The sequence below is a fragment of the Toxorhynchites rutilus genome, chromosome 1 (genome assembly GCF_029784135.1).
Source record: "Toxorhynchites rutilus septentrionalis strain SRP chromosome 1, ASM2978413v1, whole genome shotgun sequence".
Taxonomy (NCBI): Eukaryota; Metazoa; Arthropoda; class Insecta; order Diptera; family Culicidae; genus Toxorhynchites; species Toxorhynchites rutilus.
This window is the reverse complement of record NC_073744.1, coordinates 61,342,462-61,363,404: the sequence shown is the minus strand read 5'-3', so window position 1 is coordinate 61,363,404 and position 20,943 is coordinate 61,342,462. Positions and strand designations below refer to the sequence as shown.

The 20,943-nt window shown below is 40.5% G+C and overlaps 1 protein-coding gene across 1 annotated transcript; it reads right to left on the bottom strand.

The window, feature by feature from the left end:
* Positions 1–861: 861 nt before the first annotated feature.
* LOC129762186 (uncharacterized) lies at positions 862–18,402 on the bottom strand. The gene is made up of 4 exons (XM_055760210.1): positions 17,949–18,402; positions 17,281–17,676; positions 16,952–17,170; positions 862–1,752 (listed from the first exon to the last, which is right to left on the bottom strand). Exons 1-4 carry the CDS (start codon positions 18,270–18,272, stop codon positions 1,543–1,545), a joined length of 1,149 nt encoding a protein of 382 aa, XP_055616185.1. The 5' UTR covers positions 18,273–18,402; the 3' UTR covers positions 862–1,542.
* Positions 18,403–20,943: the final 2,541 nt, after the last annotated feature.

Genomic DNA, 20,943 nt, shown 5'->3' with positions numbered 1-20,943 from the left:
CTTGAACGAGAATTGTGTCTGAAAATAATCTGATATTTTAATGATGAGCTTTGTTAGAAGTACTAGGAATTTTATAGTAAAAGGTAAATTCAAAGGGGTCGAATAGAAGATCAATCAATGAACAGTTCTGCGATTGTACTAATGAACTTGCTCATAGTAAGAAAACGTGAATGTATGAAGGTATTGATAACAAAAAACAAATTTTGGGTGGGACGAAGTTTGCCGGGTCAGCTAGTTTAATATAAATTTTTAGGATATAATAAAAAATAGCACATTAAAAATTAGTAACTTTTTAGTTTTCAGTTCCAAAATGTTATTAAAATCCACTAATTTAGTTATTCCACTATTATATCCTATACTAAATTTTCTCATCTTTCAAATGAAAGCATCAGAATCGTCTTCCGTGGCATACTTTTTAATATAGAGCCAGTTTGAGGCAACAGAGTCCGAAACAAAACAAAAAAGTTCCATAACTCTGTCATTGTTGAAATTCTAACATTTGCGTAGGAGGATTTTTTTCATCAAATATGATCGTCTATCACCTCCTGAGATAATCTGGATAAATTAATATTTTTCGTGTAAGAAAGGTGTTTTCTGACTTTAAGGGGATTAATCAAAAATCAAATTCCTCTTTTATTTTTAAAAAACGAAAAATACATGCAAAAAAAAACAAATGAAAAAAAAAAATTTTGACTCGATTATATACAGTGAAAAGAAATCGGAGACTGTATATAATCGAGCCCGCGCTGTACTCCAATTTGCGTCGATCCATAGGATGGCTAATGTAGTGGTAAATTCAGGAATTTTACTTAATTCCCGGGTAACTGAAATGGATTTTTTTATCATCACAACAAACAACAGTTATTCAGCTAGATTTAAATTTTATTGATACTCCGATTACGTTGCCGGGGTATGAGAACTAACTTTATTCAGCGGTTACTAAACATACAACGGTTTTTTTTAATGCTAAACATCTTAATTAGACAATTACATGTTTCTTATTTTGCTCCACAAACCGGTACTTCGGAAGCTGTAATCTATGAGCGAGAAATCAGTTCCCCACAAAACGGAATACTCAGAGGGGATCGTAAAACATTGAACTTTAGTATCGATTTAGTTTCACTCATCGCTTCTCAAATTGGAATGTCAACAGTCGCAAATGAGCTACTGCCTTTAAGTGGTATGCAAAATCAAGATATGAAATGCAATCGCTATGTGCAAGTGCAACCGACCAGCTTCGGATATCTTCCGAAGGGAAGGAAGTTTGCAACTTGTCTGTTTTGTTTATTACTCGCTTTGCTCCACAGCTTGATCCGGTCCCTCGGTCGGTCGGTCCAGGTTCAAGCAATCATTAACTTTTGGCTTAATGGCTAGTTATGCTATTTTCTCTTAGCTTTTCATGGTTCAAGATTATATTACACACTATCGCTCCGCACTCGCCTTGCTGGCTAATCGGACTGTAATATCACACTAGAGAGCTGTTTTCATATCTATTATCTGATTGACCGACCTCTCGATGTCACCGGGCCTCTCGGTATCGACTTACTCCTGAACGGTGAACGTGAGCTGCTTGCCGGTGCGGGACTCGAACCGGTTCGGTGGTTTAATGTCCAGTATGGCACAGATAGCGACCGCCAGCGCTACCGCCATGATCGTCGTCACAAAGATACCGCTCCAAATAGGGACCGTCGTGAATCCGATGCAGTCCCATGCAGGGCCAAACCTAGTGCCATTAAGCCCCGTCGGTTGGACCTGGAGAAAAACGCGAATGAGGAAAAGAAGAAAATTTGGGGTTATTTGTTGCCGCCAACAAGTTACACGAGAGTAAATTTGGAAGATGAGCCGCTAATAACATTTGGTTACAACCGGACGAGCGAATGAGGTAAATCACTAGCTCTTTTTTATGTAATCGATTGAGAGTCTTCGTTAAATTAAATCATGTTCGCCGAATGTGGGCCACAAAGTCAGTGCTTCTTGATTATGCACTGTGGTGCAACGAAGGAACAATATGTGGAACACGCTCTACATTGAATAATGGCAATTGAGAAGAGGAAAATAACAACCGGCGTCTGTTTTATCTTTTTAAATTTTTCCATAAGTCACCCAACTCCTGGAACACTCCACTGCTCGAGTGATAATATCACACATGATGAACATGGCACCAACGGGATCCGTGAAACTACTTGTTCGAAGGGAGATGAATGCACCATTGTTGAACAAAAGCTAACCTGACGTGACTAAATTGTTGCATCGCGAATAAACTTCTCAAGCAACTCTTCCAAAGACTCGTTGTTATGTGGAACGCAGCTGGGCCCATGACTCATGATTCGAAAATTAGATTAATACATCTATTTTCACGCGCCAAACTCACATATACGACAGGTGTAACTGACGGTGAAACAAAATGTGATCACGCTATGAGCATTTGCTATGATCGCACGCAATAATGATGTAATGCAATGCAGAGTGCGGGCGAGGAAAGAAACGATCGATGTTTTCATTTTTTTTGTGGCTTTTCCATTGAGTTTTACATTCGGGATTTTTGTTTCACTGCTACCGTGATATCATTGTTGCGTCTGATATGTTATTTACACATTTTTCAGTCCTCGAAAAAAAATCCATTACGCGAAATGGGATCTCTGAAATTGATTGACAACTCATAAATTGTGTATGATTTGGGACAACGTATTCTCGATCCATTTAAAACCTAGAGGAATCAGCTCTGTCTCGGTGATTAAAAAAATGTAAATGATGAGGCGTCGGAATTAGTATTCTACTTACTTGTAACGTTAACTCAATTCGTCTCTGAATAAATGGCAAATCTTAATGAAGTCGAATGGCTGGCAATGTCAGATTCACAGAATCCAAGATGATCGATATTAGCTATCAAAATATGAGCATCCCTTTTGAGAAGCACTGTGCCTCTGGCAACAATGATGCTATAATTGGCAACCGTAATAGCAAGAGAACAAAGCAACATTATGTTGTTGCTGTCATTGCTGCATTACTTCAAATGCGCTTAGTTGAATCTGGTGAGATATCATATCATTACGAATTAGTAGTATTTGTTGGAGATGAAACGGATGGCGTTTGCATAAAAAATGGACTAATTTCGAATGGCGATGGAAAAAAAACTAAAAAAGTCAATTCAATGAAACGAAATTCCCTACGTCTACTAAGTCTTCTACACAAATATAATGAAAAGATTGACGTCGGGATGTTCTTCAACTCTCTCGTGAACTTGACGATCAGCTGATTCTCCGTTTTGACCACGAGATTTTTGGAGTAGATCCTCTTTTTGAAGTTCGTCCAAAAATGTTCTATCGATCGCAATTGACGATCTAACGTACAAATCTACACCTAGGCGGCGCTGCAGTGAAAGTGATGATGGTTTTAAATTTTGCAATCTGAGTTTATGGAAGGTGTGTTGTTCTTTCCATGTATTACAATGTTATAATCATAAAAGATTATTTGATTGCGATTAGTTTGGAAGAAATTTAATTCTGTGCAATTTTATATATAACATGTTATTTTCTTACCTCTTTCAGTAGTGAAAACTGTATTAATATTGACAATGGTTGAATCAATGAAGGAAATTCGAGAGCACAATTAAAAACAAGTAGAAAAATGGATGGTTCCTGCATGTGAGAACTACCTTGGAAAGCCCGGAAGTAAAACATTCGTGATTTGTTTTTGAATTTTAGGTTACATTATCATCAAGTTCTTAGTAAAACAAAATCCAGATGTCTCACCGATCGTTTACGTTTTGCGTTATATCGCCAATTGGGTGACGTCGAGAAAGTTGGTGGTCTTCGGTTAAATGTTTATTCTGAACAGGATCATCTCCTAATCGATCGAGGCCGGGTCCGGTCAAAAAACCACATCCTTTTTCGCATGATACTTCATGATGGAACATCCGACAGGCACTTCGTACTGTATATATCCTCGTTCACCAAAGAAATTAACAGAGGTTTTTCATTCCTTTTTCGCTGAGAGCGTTAATACCATCGCTGTCCAAAATACGACATCAAAATCGTGACGATGATTTGAATTCTTAGGTCGGCCGAGAGGTGGAGTTCAGACCCATAATTGGTAGGTGCAGCGCCCTTCCTCGAACTAACGCAAACGGCTTAAAACTTATTGACTTCGCTGTCTCCAAGAACATGACCATAGATAGCTCCTTCTTCCAGCACATCCTTCAATATCGTTACACCTGAAGATCATCTCAGCAAACGAAAACATTTTCATGATAATGTGAAATACATCAGTATCGAAGACGCGATGTTCTGGATTGCACAAGCATGGAAGGGTGTGCCGGAGTCTGCCATCCAGAAGTCTTGGAAAATGTTGTACGTGAAGACAGTGGATGATGATGAAGACGAATTTCCATTGTCCATTTTGCAAGTAAGGATGAGGAGCACTGCGATTAAATCCAATCAACTAAATATAATTGATGAAGAAGAAGCGGGGTTTGAGATTTTAAAAAACGACGAAATCGTTGAGAAAGTTCTGAACTCGTCAGCTTATGATCAGTCCTATACTTCGAACCAATATACTGAGAAAATCCCGAGAATTCCTTCACCAGTGGATCCTGAAGATGAAAATCTGAACATATCCGACGAAACTGCTTTGAATGGCGCCGATGCGCTGGTTAGATACACTGAAGAGCAAGGTTGACCTCTAAAAAGCGCAGTTTTCATTGCGAAAAATGAAACAAAACATCCTGGACATCATTGCAGGGAGAAAAACACTAGTCTGATAACACCATATTTTCCATCTATAATTTCTTTAAATTAGTTTATTTGATATAAAAAATTCTGAGAGAACAATTTCCTTGAATTCGATTAAAAAGTTGATTTTGATTTTAAAAATTTCATTGATTATCAATGTTTTATTCATATTCATATTATTTATCTATTTACCCTCTATCAACTTTATGGAGGAAAAAAGTCATCAGAAAGGTTAGATACTCCTCATAGTTGGATATTATGATCATTATTTATTAATTTTATCCAAACAGCATCAAAATAAAGTAATATGAACTGAAATTTTGTTTTTTATGCCTCGATATAACGTACAATTACAAATTTTAAATTGGAATGTACGTTATGTCGAAGTTTCCCTGTACTCAGTTGAGATTTCTACGCCGAAAAACACGCCTTGAATGTATTCTGGAAACTCTAGAAATCCTGAAGAAATACCATTGACAAAAAATCTCCCGGTCAGAACGGGAATCGAACCCGAACCCCCGGCATGATAATATGTGACGCTAACCACTCGGCTACGGCAGCACCGGGTGATGTTAAGGAGACCATCAATCAGCTAAAGAACCACGAAGCAGTTGGTAAGGATGGCCCCGCAGCGGAGCTCTTCATAGGAGGTCGGGGAAAACTTGTAGAGTGTATGCACCGGTTGGTAGTCAAGATTTTGGACGTGGAACAACTACCGGAGAAATGGAAAGAAGGGATAATCTGCCCCATCTATGAAAAAATAGAAAGCAGATTTGTGGGAAGTCGGTTGCTCGACGACGGACCAGATTTTTACACTGTCTCAGATCCTCCGAAAGTTCCGCAAATATCGACTCCCTACGAACTACATCTTCGTCGACTTCAAAGCCGCAAATGATACAATCGACCTGAATCACGACCCAAGGTGCGGAACGACGAGACCACCTTGGTCTCGGCATTCCCCTTCATTGTCTGTTGCATTTTACGGTCTCGCAGCACCGGGTGGCGGTCATAACCAAGCTTCCGTTCGAAGCTTTCGCCCTTCTTCTGAAGGGAGTGGATCAACTGATAAGGGCGTCAAGGCATTCTTGTAGAAGGCTCAATAAACGTAGGTGTCGTATCACCTTTTTTCCATCGCAGCCCACGTCCTCTGCAACCGATATCTTCAACAATACTCGAAAGAATAATCATTCTATCGACCCAGCGGCCTATAAGGATAGTAGAGAATATGAGCCACTTGGAACTCTCATTTGTCTCATTCTCATATTCTGATCTTTAGTCGGTACATGATGTGTATTTCTCACTCACTCTTGTTTCAGGTTGTCTTGCCTGGCTTGCGAAGTAGTGCTTTCATATCTTTTCCGTTTATTGAGAGCCCAAATTTACGCTCATTCTTAATTTCGCCAAAGATTCGAAACAGATAAAGCACTAGGAACTAAGAGATTTTATTTATACAACTTGAACGCATTCAATATTTTATTTAGCTGATTTTGATTCCATTATTTATATCATATTCAACTGAGGATAGTCTGGAGACTATTAAGAAATTCGCCTTCGTATTCAATTGGAAATGAGTTTTGGCTTCTTCTAGCAGTTTATCCATCAACATGACTCTACAGTTATTCGAGCGTTTAGTTGCAATCTCACTCTACCACTCGATTATCTCATTTCATTCTTCCCCGTCAAATGGACTTCATTGCATATTGAAGTGACTCCCCTCAAAATGAATTCGTTTCTCTCTCTCTCATGTATGCATGTACGCATGTATCGATGTTTTGACGTAGGACTACGTCTTTCATTTCTATACCGGGGTGTAAAATCAAAGTTTCGAAAACGAAAGCGTTACGCCGGAGACCGAGATTTTGAGCGTTAATAGCTCCTAAACAACTGAACGAAATGGTATGATAAACACTTCATTCGAAAGAAAAAATGTCTACGCGTTTATACTTGTTACTTTTTCATCCAAAAACTTGTTTAAAAAAAAAAATTGCCTTAAAATTGCTTTCAAAACAGGCTATTGAAATCACCAATCGGTATACAAGCGAGCGCCGCTCGTAAACCCACTCAGTTATAATTGAACAGCGATTGGAGCATGTTGTCGCTGTTGTGGTGAAGCTAACTTCGTTCATCATGAAAGCGCTGATGAACGGTGTCACCAAGAGCCTGTTTGTGCACCTTAGGCCAGAAGGGAATCCATCAGGAGGAGAGTGATGCCACGGTTCCGCTTGAAACATCGGAGCAGCCGCCACACACACATACACGCGCGGAACCCTCGTTGCTATCATCGTTGCTGCAAAATAATCTACCAGTTCCCCTGGGAATTGAAAAATACATTTATGCGAAAGAGTTTATTTTAATGTTTTCTATCCATACAACACTGCAACCAAATACATTTGGTTTTGTGATTTTTCAATCAATCGCAATTGACAGGAAAGCTTCTGAATATTATTTTTCCCCATCAGTAGATAATTTTCGTATCCAATATTGTATGCATAACATGAAAAACGGAAAATGTATCACATCGCGAAAATCATGTCATTTTCGAGCGATTATTTGCTTCCTACTCATATAATGCTGCGACCAAATACATTTCGTTTTGGATTTTTCAATCAAGTGTGATCAAAGTAAGACCACGTCTTTCGGCAATTTATTAGAGGTGCAATGAATCTTAAGGAATTCCCGCTCTACGCGCACTGGCAAACGATGTTTACTCAACAATTTCTCAAACGAGAAATGGGTGTTGTGAGAAAGGATGAGCGAACGCAAAAAATATGTAGACTGATTTGATGCAACAGTTATTTTGTCAATTGGAAATGGAATACAAAACATATCCCAATACAAGCAATGCATTATGTACTATACAACTTCCGTGTGATTGCTTTTTTTGCTGAATATTGTGCCTTCAACGTAACGCTCTCGTTTTCGAAGTCCCCCAGATATTCATTTATTCATTCATTCAGAATTGATTCAGAAGCAACTAAAAACAAATGATCACTAAATCAAAGATAGTCCTACGTCACTCTTGCGGTTATACCACAGATATAACCCACTTCCTGTTTTTGTTCAACGTGGTTTGACATATACTACAGGTGAGCTAAATTTCTTATATCGTACACGAAAATTACTCGCACGTATGAAATAGGTTGTGTTCACAACCACTGACAAATTTGTGAACATTGTTGATATAAACCCGTTTTTCTGTATGTTTTTTTTTCACAAAATTGAACTCGGAGACAAAGGGAACTAAAATTTTGTTTAGAATTCTTCCCAAACTGCACGCTATTTACTAAAACTAACACGAGAACCTTTATAGCATACCTGATAACTGTCTATAACTGTCGTTGGTTTGAGTTCACGGTAGGTAGACAATAAACCGTCAATTAATGATGTAACTACTTTTTTCCATCAAGTTTTCCTATTATTTTATATGGACGTAAAAATAAGATTGTGTACGCTGGTAAAGAGATTCGTGTTAGAGGAAGTAGAAGGATGGATTGAAGTCAGTTGAATGAAGAGGCAAATTTGTATTCATTAGTCACGTCAATTAGAATAACCATTGACTAGAATAGCTCATCAGTCATCCTCACTCTCAATGCTCGTCAATTCATTTTCTAGCCTAGTCGAAGCTAGTTGAAGCGAAGCGACTGAGAGGAGAGTCAACATTCATTTTTCATCTTCGAAGATTTCGGGCCCTGGTAAGAACACATGCGACGATTGTGGATTTGTATACCCGACTGAAACACGAAGCAGGGCTGACTCGGCTTAAGATCTAATACTAAAAGGTGTCCAATAAACAATGAGATTTATTTCAATACCTTTCTGTATAAAAATAAAGAGCGTACATTTTTTTCTCATCGAGAGAATTGCTCTATGGGCTCCCTAGAAACGGGTTGCTCGTTTCTTATCGCTCGGGTGCTGTCAGTTCGATCAAAGATGGCGTCGAAACAACAAGCACTCTGAAAGCGCGTTGTAAGATTCTTCAAAACGCATGAAAGTCAAGGAAACCGGAACGTCGAACGGAAGACCGGTAGTGGCCGTCTGGCGAAGATCATGACGGAAAAGAAGGAGGAATCTCTGAAAAAACTGTTCGACAACAAGGACGGTACGAGTTTGCGTGACGCCGGCCGACTGCTCCCATTCCTACATCCACAGAACCCTCAAGCAGGAGGGCATCGTCTGTCGGTAAAAGACTAGGTCCCCAGAGTACACGGACGAACAGATAGCGACCGTGAAATCTCAGTGCCGGTGGATGATGAAGATTTATCGCGGGACGTCGTTCGTGCTGGACGACGAGAGTTATTTTCCGCTGTCTAAACCCCACATTCCCGGCAATGACCGGTACTATGCCAGGGACAAAGCGTCGACACCCCCGGATAGGCATAAGTTTGAGAATAAAGTTATGCTGTATATTGCAATCTTCGAAAAAGGGATTTAAAAACCCTGGTTTAACAAGCCGATCGGACTTGCCATCAACCAGAAGGTGTACCAGGAGGAGTGCTTGGAGAACATTTTGGTTCCGTTCTCGGAGGAGCATCTTTCTGATGAGAAGTACGTCTTCTACCCGGACAAGGCGTCTCCCCAAGGAACGGAACCCGACCAACTTGCGCCAGTGCCGTCCGGTCGAGGATTTTTTCGGCTCCCTCAGTGCCCTGGTAAACAAGAATAATTGGCGGACTACGGACACCAAGCAGCTGACCACGAGGATCCGGAAGATGGATGTCAGTGCCTTCCAGTGCTCTTGTGAGAGCATCTCCACCAAGTTGCGCCGTACGACTGAGCACGGCCCCATTGCCAACATTCGCTGAATTTTTTTATGAAGAACCATATCTGGATTTTCAGCTTAAATAGCGCATTTCTATATTTTCTACCTATATCTATAGCCATTCCATGCCAAACCGATAACCACTATATCAGATTTTCGTCAAAAATCAAAAAACAAAAACTTATAACTGGACCGTTGCAGACGATCGACATATCAAATTAAAGCAAAAAAAAAATTTTACTATATCACTGAAGAAAATCTCATTTTTTATTGAACGCACATTTAATACATGCTAGTAGGAGGGACTGATCGCCATAGAATCTCTCTTGGTAGTAGCATTGTAATCGACGGTGACGAGTCCAAGGTGGTCGTCGGATTTTAGGTGGAATAACGCACAAGGAAGACAAACATTTTAATTAAAAATAACTTTTTCGTTTCTAATAAAGGGTGTGTCACATCAAATTGCATCACGGAAAAAACGCTGTAGAAATTTAATTTTTAGGAATTATATCTTCAGCTTTCGCTTATAATCAGATAAGAGTGTATAGATCACGTTGGCCATGCTTCACTGTCAATTTTTCGTAAATTTGGAAAAATGTCGTCGAACGAAAAAGAGCGTCGTGAATTAATCCTGTGCACTCATTTCGAGAATCCGGAGTTGTCACATCGGGACATCGGTAAGATGCTGGGAATCGTCCAATCCACGGTCAGCAGAGTACTAAAACGATACTTCGAGAACCTAACCATCGACCGGAAGGTGAAGAACGGCAAAAATGGATGCTCCGTCAGTGAAAAAGATCACAAACGCGTAGTTAAGCAGTTTAGACGTGATCCGAGAAGTTCGGTCCGGGATGTCGCCAATAAGCTGAATTTGTCAAGTTCATTCGTCCAGCGGACCAAGCAGCGGGAGGGCCTGCGTACATACAAGGTTCAGAAGGCTCCTAACCGCGACGAAAGGCAAAACATGGTGGAGAAGACGCGAGCCCGGAAGCTGTACATCGAAAGGCTGACGAAGCCGCATTGCTTGGTAATGGACGACGAAACCTACGTCAAAGCGGACTTTCGTCAGCTGCCGGGCCTGTTGTTCTTCTCCGCAGAGGACAAATTCAGCGTTCCGGAGGAGATTCGCAAGCAGAAACTATCCAAGTTTGCCAAAAAGTACATGGTGTGGCAAGCGATCTGCTCTTGCGTAAAGCGGAGCGCCCCCTTCGTGATGACCGGCACGGTAAACGGGCAGGTTTACCTTAAGGAGTGCCTACAGAAGCGCTTACTACCACTATTGAAGCAGCACGAGGGCCCGACCATCTTCTGGCCGGATCTCGCTTCGTGCCACTATTCAAAGGACGTGTTGGAGTGGTACGAAGCCAACGGGGTCACCTTCGTGCCACAGGAAATGAACCCGCCGGAGCTTCGCCCAATAGAGAAATATTGGGCGATTATGAAGCAGACCCTCCGGAAGAACCCAAAAGTTGTCAAATCGGAGGCGGACTTCAAGAGAAAATGGATTTCTGTTCAAAAAAAACTACAACCTGACGTTGTACAGAACCTTATGGACGGGGTAAAGAGGAAGGTGCGAGCATACGGGCTTGGGCTCAAAGTATGAATAAAAAGAAAATGCCAAAAGTTGTTTAATAGTTTTTATTTTACTGTCTAAAATTTTCAAAAGGATCGGTCTACTGGACGAATTTCTACAGCGTTTTTTCCGTGATGCAATTTGATGTGACACACCCTTTATGTATTGCATTTAATAGTGTGAAATTATGCGTGGGCCCCCGAATATTGGAAAACGTAGGGCCATCATTTGGCAATCTTTGAATACGCGTAGAGGAATACATTTCTACATATTCTGGCCAAACTTCGACTAAGTCGACTATGAGTTTAAAAAATAGCTCAAGCTCAAGTTTGTTGTAATGTTATATGTGTATTTATTATATACGAGGGTCACTATTTATATTTCGGGAATAGGAACAAAAACAAATAGTTAAGCTGCGAATATATTTTTATTGTTTTTCAAAGTACTCGCCACGATGATCTATACACTTTTGCATGCGCTTAAACCAATTTTCAAAGCATTTATTCCAATCGACACGAGCCTTTTTTTTTGAGCGATTGTCAAATTATGTGGGATCTAACGTGAACATAATTTTCGCACAACTAAGTGTTCATGTAAAATCGCATATATGCTGGTGGAACTAATGCTTAGGGATGCACACAATGCTCACAATAGGTTACATGACGATCTTGCTTAATCATTTCGTGCACAGCATCGATGTTTTCTGGCACTACAGTCGATTTTGGACGACCTTCACGAAACTCGTCGGACAGCGAACTACGACCACGGTTGAATTCACTATACCAGCGATACACAGTGGTTTTTGATGGAGCTTCATCGCCAAAAGTCAAATTAAGTTGATTGACGCACTCTTGTTGTGATAATCCACGTCGAAAGTCGTAAAAAATCATCGCACGAAAATGTTCATGATTCAGTTCCATTTTTTTGCCGAGACCAAACTTTCAACTAAATATAAAATAAACAAATAGCGTCCGTATGACAAAATGTTCTGAGTACGTATATCGTCAAAAATGTCAAACTTTACGATGGAACCGTCAGATGGACTCACATGACATCAGTGTTGCCAATTCCCGAAATATAAATAGTGACCCTCGTATGTATGTACATATTTTGTATGTTCTTTACGCTTTCAATTAATGGAAGTTCTTCAGAAAGTATGAAAAAAACTTTTAGAGTATTTCACTCGGTTACCACCTAAGGTTTCCAAAGATGACTTTCCGCTCTCACGATTATAAATCCAATCCAATCCAAAATAGCGTACATGCAATGAACAGCATAATTTATATCCGGATCGATTAATTTTAAAGGAGTTCTCTCGGTTACCTTCTCAGGTTTCCTAAACATGACTCTCCGGCGTAGCAATTGGAGTTTCATAAAGAAAATGCGCAACGATAAACAATTTACATTTCTTGTTAGATTGACTTCATAAGATTTCTCTTGGTTACCTTCTTAGGTTTCCCACAGTTTACTCTCCACCGTCCCGATTGCGAGTACGTGCGATAAATAATATAATATATAGCCGGTCCGATAAGCTTCACAGGTTTTCCTTCTCAGGGTACCTAAAGATAATCTTTGCCACGAATTTTTCACATAAGATTTTTGGAGTTCGACTTCGTAAAATGATCGATAATTTGCGTTTACATAATCACATCACTTACCACAGTGAATCCTGATTCTTACCTCTTCCCACTAACAACTATCCCTCCCATGGTTTTCGCTAGGGAACCACGCTATAGACTGCCGTGATCTCGCAAAGTGACGCAAGCGCCAAAATTAACATTTTACTTTTTATGTTATAGATCAATAAAGAATACCAAATCCTTTTAAACGACTGCGAAGTTTTATAGAAATGTGGAAAAATGACCCCGTAAAAGCTTGAAAACGGAATGGCGTAAGCACCATTTCCACTGTGATGTGGCGCAAGCGCCATTTCCCTTATAATGTGACGTAATTTGAAACTGATGCGATGTGATTTTTAATCCGTTCTGATGGCATAGAATGAACGAGAAGGGACAACAAATTTCAAATAACAACATCAATCAAGGGACAAAGCATCTTGACGATGTTCACTTACGTCGCTTGCTCAATGTCTTTTTCGGATGAATTGCAGCTGAGAGTTGATCGAAGGGTAAAAGGGTAAAAGGTTGATCGAAGGATAAAATCTCCATAGAAACGCTTCTTATAACAAAACTCAGAACATCCTCGCGTAAACTGTATTTGCTTTACATCGGATAATTTCAGACGGCATTATCTTAATCAACACGGATGTTTTCAATTGCATTTAGGATTGGAAAAGAAGGTGCTGTCCATAGTTGTTACAATCGGGTTCTCAACTACATTAGCCCGCTCGACACATGCTACAAAGACGGAAAATGTGTAGAACTCTTCTTCCTGATGCTACCTCATGCTTCGCTCAACGGTCGCATGTTGTAGAAAATATTTGGAAACAGATTTTCCCATACTTTGATGGATGAACGCAAATCGGTTGTGGAAACAGCGATTAAAATTTGCTGTTTCCACAACAAACTGGCGTTGGTAAAATAGCTTAAATAAAACTGCATTTTTTCAAAAATCGAGCCAATGGCAATGTTTTTCCATCAATTGTACACAATTTGTACAGATCAGATTTTCGTAATGTACGCGTATGCTAATTATACATGTAATTTTGCGAAAAGTCTCGTACTGAAAATTTCTCCCTCTGGCGCTTGCGTCACTTTGCGAGATTACGGCAGTAGAGGTGATCCTTCTGGCTTTCGGGCGGAGAATATCATACTAACATTCCTTCCCTTCCCCTGGTGACTGTAAGGACGTGGCCGGCGTCGTTATTGACCGTTTAAAGCTCGGATCACCGGAAATTGCACAACGAGAATGATTTGCTAGTCCCAAGCGTCATTCTGTGTGTTCTTTGTGCAATTTGGTTGGTTCAGGTCAATCGCGGAGAGCAACTACGAATTGTACAGTCTACCCAAGCTCAAGCTCAAGCTCAAGCTCAAATATGTATTGCATGTAATAGAGCAACATGTTTTTTAACAAATTTTGAACGAGAACTGTGTCTGATAATGTTAAATGCTGGTGGAAACATTATGAAATTTGCAGAATAATGGTGGAGTAAGGACTAAGCCTACGCGTTTCATGTATTCACAAAATATCAAGTCACAATTTTCATTCAAATTTTAACAATTACGCTCGCTAATATGATAGAGTAAATCGCTCCAGACCTCAGTAGTTATCGACACTGTACCTTCGTTATCACGGATTGGTTGATTGACTAGTTTTTACTTACTAGTTTTACTTACTAGTTCATTCGCCTCTAACTTTAAAAAATCCAATCAGAACATCAGTCAATGAGTGGTTCTGAAATTGAACTCACGATCGTTCGCTGAGAAAGCGAATGAGCAACCATTTGGCTCATCGCGAATTGCGAGGATGATTTGAATTCCTTGATATTTCACATTCAGTATTCGGAAGATATTCCTCGCTACTCTACTCGGCGAATAACGTGAGATAGCTCGACTCACAGTATTCCCGAAGGAGAACTTTCTAATATTCACGTTTTCTTACTTACGAACGCTCGTGAGTTTAATCCCAGAACTTCATTGATTGACCTTTAAATTTAATTTCAGAATTTTCCTGTTTTACTTTAAAATCTTCAACTTTCGATGGATTTCCACGTTGTTGCGCTGCATGCAACGTCTGATATTTTAGCCTAGATACTGTTGACAGATTTTAAAACAAACAAAAAGACTATCGATATGATTTGTTGCGTTAGAATGTGTAATCCTTAATCTGTGGAATCCGTTTTTTGTGTGCATATACCTGGTATTTATCCCCAGATGTAATTTGATTTTCACGGGTTTTTTCTGTTGTAAAAAATAAATGATTATTAAAACATTAGACATTACTATAATGTTTTAAGGGACAACTATGCTGCCGTTCTACGCATAGTTGTCTCATGTTCCAAAATCAGCAACTGAGAAAAACGCAATCGAAGTGTTCTAGCACATTTATCTACAAGATGCTTCAAGCTTTTAAATTTAGCAATACACCGGTTTTTTTATAAGCAGTAAACTATTGTTTAATGAAATGTGAAAAGTTACCCACACTGAATCAATCATGCTTGATTACAGGTTCAAAAATTCATGGTGGGAATATCAACATGGGACAATTGAACTTGATGTTGTTTTTTGAAATACTGGGAATAAACACTTAGTTTTTTATTTGTTTTTCCGAAAGATTCCGCATAAAAACATCGTTTCATGAAGAAGGGGTGATCTGCAACACCTTTGTTAAATATAAATCTCATTGTTATTAGTCATTCGTTAACAAGGTGTTCTGTTAATCTTTTTTTTTTTTTTTTGAGAATTAGTTCGTTCTTCCGAACCAGAAATGAGTGTATTAGCCCAGCGTGACATAAAATTATTGCACTTGAATCGATTCATTGATTATGGTCCTACAAAAAATACACGGGGGACAGTTATGCTTAGAATATCAAGTTTTTTAGTTTTTTTTTCAATGTCTTGGAACAAACAAATTTTTTTTTGTGTTTTCCCAGAAGATTTTATGCCTAATCTTCTGGGAAAACACAAAAAAAAACATCGTTTTATGAAGAAAAGTGAAAATGGTCAAAAATAACATGGGACAACTATGCGTAAAAAGGCAGTGTGCGCGTTGTAATATTTTTGTTTTGTCTTTCAATAATGTGAATTTCGGTGACCGGAATAAATCGCCACAGTAAACAACTGCAACAGAAACAACCGCTTAGAAAAAGTGTAGTAGGCTAGAAATATTTGGCGCGGGAAAAACATCATGTGCCTCACATTTCTATTATAAATTTATTCTCTTGTTCTCGTTTTTCGAAATTTATTCTGAGGACAATGTAATGGGGACGAAGTCCCCATTTGGCGAGGATAAGGAATCGAGGCGGCCCATGCCGCCAAGATGACGCAATCCGAGTCCACCGCCGACCCGCCGTCGGAAGCGGCGGTGTCTCGCACGCAAACCTGGGATCCACTGATTGCCCGGTTAGTTTGAAACATAGGATACGATCCTTTAGCAATGTCCGACCGAGCTCTAGCGAGCGTCGGACGGTATACGTCTGCCCGGGGCGTTACGTTTGCCTGGGGCGATACGTTTGCCCGGTTAATTCTTGTTTTGAAATACAATACCGCGCCACAATATTTATAGCCTACTACACATTTTATAAGCGGTGGTTTCTGTTGCAGTCGTTTTCTGTGGCGATTTATTCCGGGAACCGTGAATTTCATAAAAACATGAAATCATCCCCACAAAGTGTGTACTCTGATTTGAACGATATTTGGGCAAACCGCAAAAGTTTGGCAGTTCCTCGTTGCAACTGATTTATTGCTGTATAATCATTGCCTCGTGTTGCACAAAATATTACAGCCATGAATCAAAACAGTACGCACGTAATACGGTAGTAATTTCCCGAAACCGCAGCCCAACAGCCCAAACAGCATGGGAAATATTGTTTCCTCCCCTTTGATTATGCGTTGGTTAATTACAAACCAAAGAAAGCGAGAAATGAAGAAACAATATGCGTTCGATTTAAAGTATTGCTCCATCCGCAATTTTCGGACGAAATTGGCAGTTTAGTCTGTCTTTCTCTCTATCTTCCACACCAGGCCACCGGGTCAGGCGGTCAATACTGGCGGCATCTTTTGCACGCCGGATTATGCAGCGAGCACTGGTCGAAGGAATTGAAATCGTAAAAAAAACAACGAGATTATCTTAGTTGCATTACACCGAGCTGATTGTTACAAGACAATGATTAATTACCACCGAATGGCCCACATGGCGGCTTAGGATTTTCCATCGGACTGCCATAACATACTGACATGCACGGCTAGTGTCGTAACCGTTTCATCATACCTGAATATTCTCCAAGGTTAGCACGGTGGTTCCATTGCGGAAGACCAGTGGCCGCGAGCAGGAGTACGAGAAGTTTGTCGGTGCATAAGGTGCATCCCCTTCGATATCCAGCTCATAGTTCTTGGTCCAATCCGAGTTCTTGGTGTCGATCAGTTCGACGTCCACCTTTGGCATTGTCCAGTATCCCGAGCCAATATCGAATCGGAATTTGAGAGTCAACTGCAACGAAAGAAAGTAAATTTTGAGGAAGATGTTATTTTGTTTTGTTCGACACATGACTCCTAATCTGAGCTGTGTGTCATGTTTCCTCAATCAAATATAATACATACCTTTATTGTGTCCTCTACTTGAAATTTGACATCAATTCTGAATTCCTTTCCTCTCGAGTCGGATGTTGCAACAGTGTGTTTGTTGAGCGTATAGAAACCATCGGTGGTATTGATACGGGGCGGAGAGTTGATGTAAATCAACCCCTTCTTATAGACAAGATAAATCGCATCATCGATTTCCGGCTCTTCGGTAGGTGCGGCCGGTGTGGTACTACTCGCGGATTCTGCCACTGTTTCCCCATTGGCTTCACGTTTATGCAACCCGTGATGCGGTTCGTCCCATCGATTTGCCAAAATTCCCAGCACCTTGCGCTCGCCATAGTTGCCAACCGAGTCACGATAAAGTGCGGACAGTTCCACGTCCTGCTGCGAGGGCGAACCAACGAGATTAATGATCTGGAACCGAGGAAAACGAAACGTTGACCATGTGCTTGCTATAAAGGAAGAAGTTGATTTTATGGCGTTTGCAACACAGAGACATCTGTGTGTCAGGCCATGCAGATTTATGGTATCCACTCGGCACACACAGCTCATTAAAAATCACATTTTTACCTCCTTATACAAATACCGCAACATTAGCTTTAAAAATTATTTTATTTTGAATTGTTTTCTAGCCATTTCATGAGCGTTGATCTCTGAAAAACGCAAGCATATAGGAAACGACTCACCTCTGCGTTGACATTGTAATCTAGCGGGTTCGATACCAACTCCTGCTGTGAGCTATAGACATATTCATGCTTTTCGATTATTCTCCGGAAACTGGGGAAATTGTCATCGTTCAGTTTAGTGGTTCCGTTGCGTAGGAAAACTACCACCGCGGCAGCGCTGGAATATACATCTCGTAGAAACTTATCGTCCAGTTCTCCCAACGCTGGCACTTCGATATCCTTCAACTCGTTGACACCCCACAACAGGAATGGTCCACTGTAATGGGCGAGCGCGGCGTTACAAATTATGCCCAAGGACAACGTCAGTCCCAGTAAAAGCCGCATTTCGAAAGGTTCTATCCTATCGCAATAACTTTTATATAATTTTAACTTAAATAAACCACAGGCAAAAGACCGAACGGTGAGTGTTGAAAATTTCTGCCAACGACAGGAACGGGTCGATAACGCCGATGATTTTGATGATGAAGCATGATGCGGCGCATGCTTACCTGGAGCGACCGAGTGAGACCGAGCGATGGATACGCTATTACTTTTCCTCGTACGTATTGTTTTCAATCCAAAACTCGTGAAAATGTTTACAAACAAATGGTGCTTGGACTGAGTGTTCGAAGTGTGGGATGCCGCTGATTGTTGATCGATGGTGCGATAATAGTGCAATATCTTAATCAGGAACGTTTGGGATGGTATACATTGCTTTTTGAAATGATTGGATTTGTTCTGTTTTCTGTTAAATGAAAACTACGGCCGGATACGTATTGACTTTTTAAGTTTTAACAATCGCAAAAGCTAGTATTAAAAGGCGTTTTAAGTGTTTAAGCCTCTAGCCATTGTACGGCGGTTTCCCTAGAGGATTGCAGTCAGCTGGAACAGGTTGCTGTAAAAATCATACTTCCTAACCGTTCGATGTTCATCTCTGCTATCTACCTTCCTCCGGGTTCAGACGTTGGGCTCTATTCGATTCACGCTGCGGTTGCTCAAGAAATATCGGATCGTTCATCACTCAACGACGTTATTTTGCTAATTGGGGATTACAATCTTCCTCATCTGCATTGGTGTTTAGAAGAGGACATCAACGGATATTTGCCTTCAAAAGCATCCAGTGATCAAGAGACAAGTCTAGTTGATTCCATCTCGTCGTGCGGCTTGATCCAGGTTAACTCATATGTAAATTCGAGCAACAGGCTTATGGATTTAGCTTCCACAAGTTCTCCGGATATCATCGAGGTACTTCAGCCGCCACTTCCACTGTTGCCTATTGACACGCATCACCCTCCGTTCGTCCTACTTGTAGACATACAGAGTTCAGTCACATATCAACAAATGTACTCTCCATCGGATGAAATCAACGTGGACTTCAGGCGATGTAATTTTGATTCCCTGAATGCCACGTTTTCGTCTATCAACTGGCACCAGTTACTTAACAGGCAGTCTGTTGACGCAAATGTTCGCATTTTTTACGACAAACTGAACGACATCATTCACTCAAATGTTCCGCGCCGTCGTCATCGAAACTTAAGCAGCGTTAGCAAAAAACCCTGGTGGACAGCTGAGCTGCGCAACTTGCGTAACAAACTGAGGAAAGCACGTAAACGATGTTTTGTGATCAGATCAGAAACAAATAGAGAGTGGTTGCGTGAAATCGAATCATCCTACAACGAAATACACACCTCAGCCTATCAACAATACATATGTAAACTGGAATCTAACTTAAAACAAAACCCATCGATGTTTTGGAAGCACGTTAAAGAACAAAGAGCTAGCAGTCACGTGACAATCAATGTCACCTACAACGACTCCACAGCCAGTACAGCTGACCAATCCGCCCATATTTTCTGTAATTTTTTCCAAAGTGTGTACCGTTCAACTTCACCTGTACCTCGCCCGGATTGTTTTAACAACGTTCCAACTCACAACATCCACTTCCCAATCTTCGGCATTTCCAACGACGAAATACTCGATGCATTGCTTAAATTAGACACTACTAAAGGAGCTGGAGTGGATGCTCTATCGCCTTTGTTCGTGAAAAACTGCGCTGCATCTTTGGTGGTTCCTTTAACGATGCTATTCAACAGTTCAATATAACAGAGATGCTTTCCAGGTGGAAAGCATCTCTGGAAAACCGCTGCTATGATTCCAATCCACAAATCCGGCAGTTTGTAAAATGTCGTAAACTATCGAGGGATTTAGATTCTCAACTGTTTCGGGAAAGTTTTCGAGTCTCTAATGCATAACGTCATGTTAAATGCAACCCGGCCGATTGTCTCGGATTATCAAAACGAATTCATACAACATCGCTCTACCGTGACATACCTAATGTGCTACTCCAACGCACTGTTCCGTGAGATCGAACGGCGCAATCAAGTGAACTCCATCTATATCGACTTTTCGAAAGCCTTCGACACGGTACTGCATGCCTACGCAGTGCAGAAATTACAACACATTGGTCTCCCGACATGGATTGCGGAGTGGCTGATGTCTTACCTAACAGATCGAAAGGTATTTGTACAGCTGAACTCGTCGCGATCCAGCACATTCAGCATACCATCTGGTGTACCGCAGGGTAGTGTGCTGGGTCCTTTGATATTTGTCCTTTTTATCAACGATTTATGCCTTCGTATATCATCCGAAAAGCTGCTTTTTGCCGACGACCTCAAAATGTTTAGTGTCATCGCATCTCCAATAGACTGCATTCTATTGCAAACCGACATCGACATCGTCCTGAGCTGGTGCAATGAGAATGGTATGAGTGTGAACATAAACAAGTGTAAAGTGATCACCTTTAGCCGCAGTAAAGGGTGTGTCACATCAAATTGCATCACGGAAAAAACGCTGTAGAAATTTAATTTTTAGGAATTATATCTTCAGCTTTCGCTTATAATCAGATAAGAGTGTATAGATCACGTTGGTCATGCTTCACTGTCAATTTTTCGTAAATTTGGAAAAATGTCGTCGAACGAAAAAGAGCGTCATGAATTAATCCTGCGCACTCATTTCG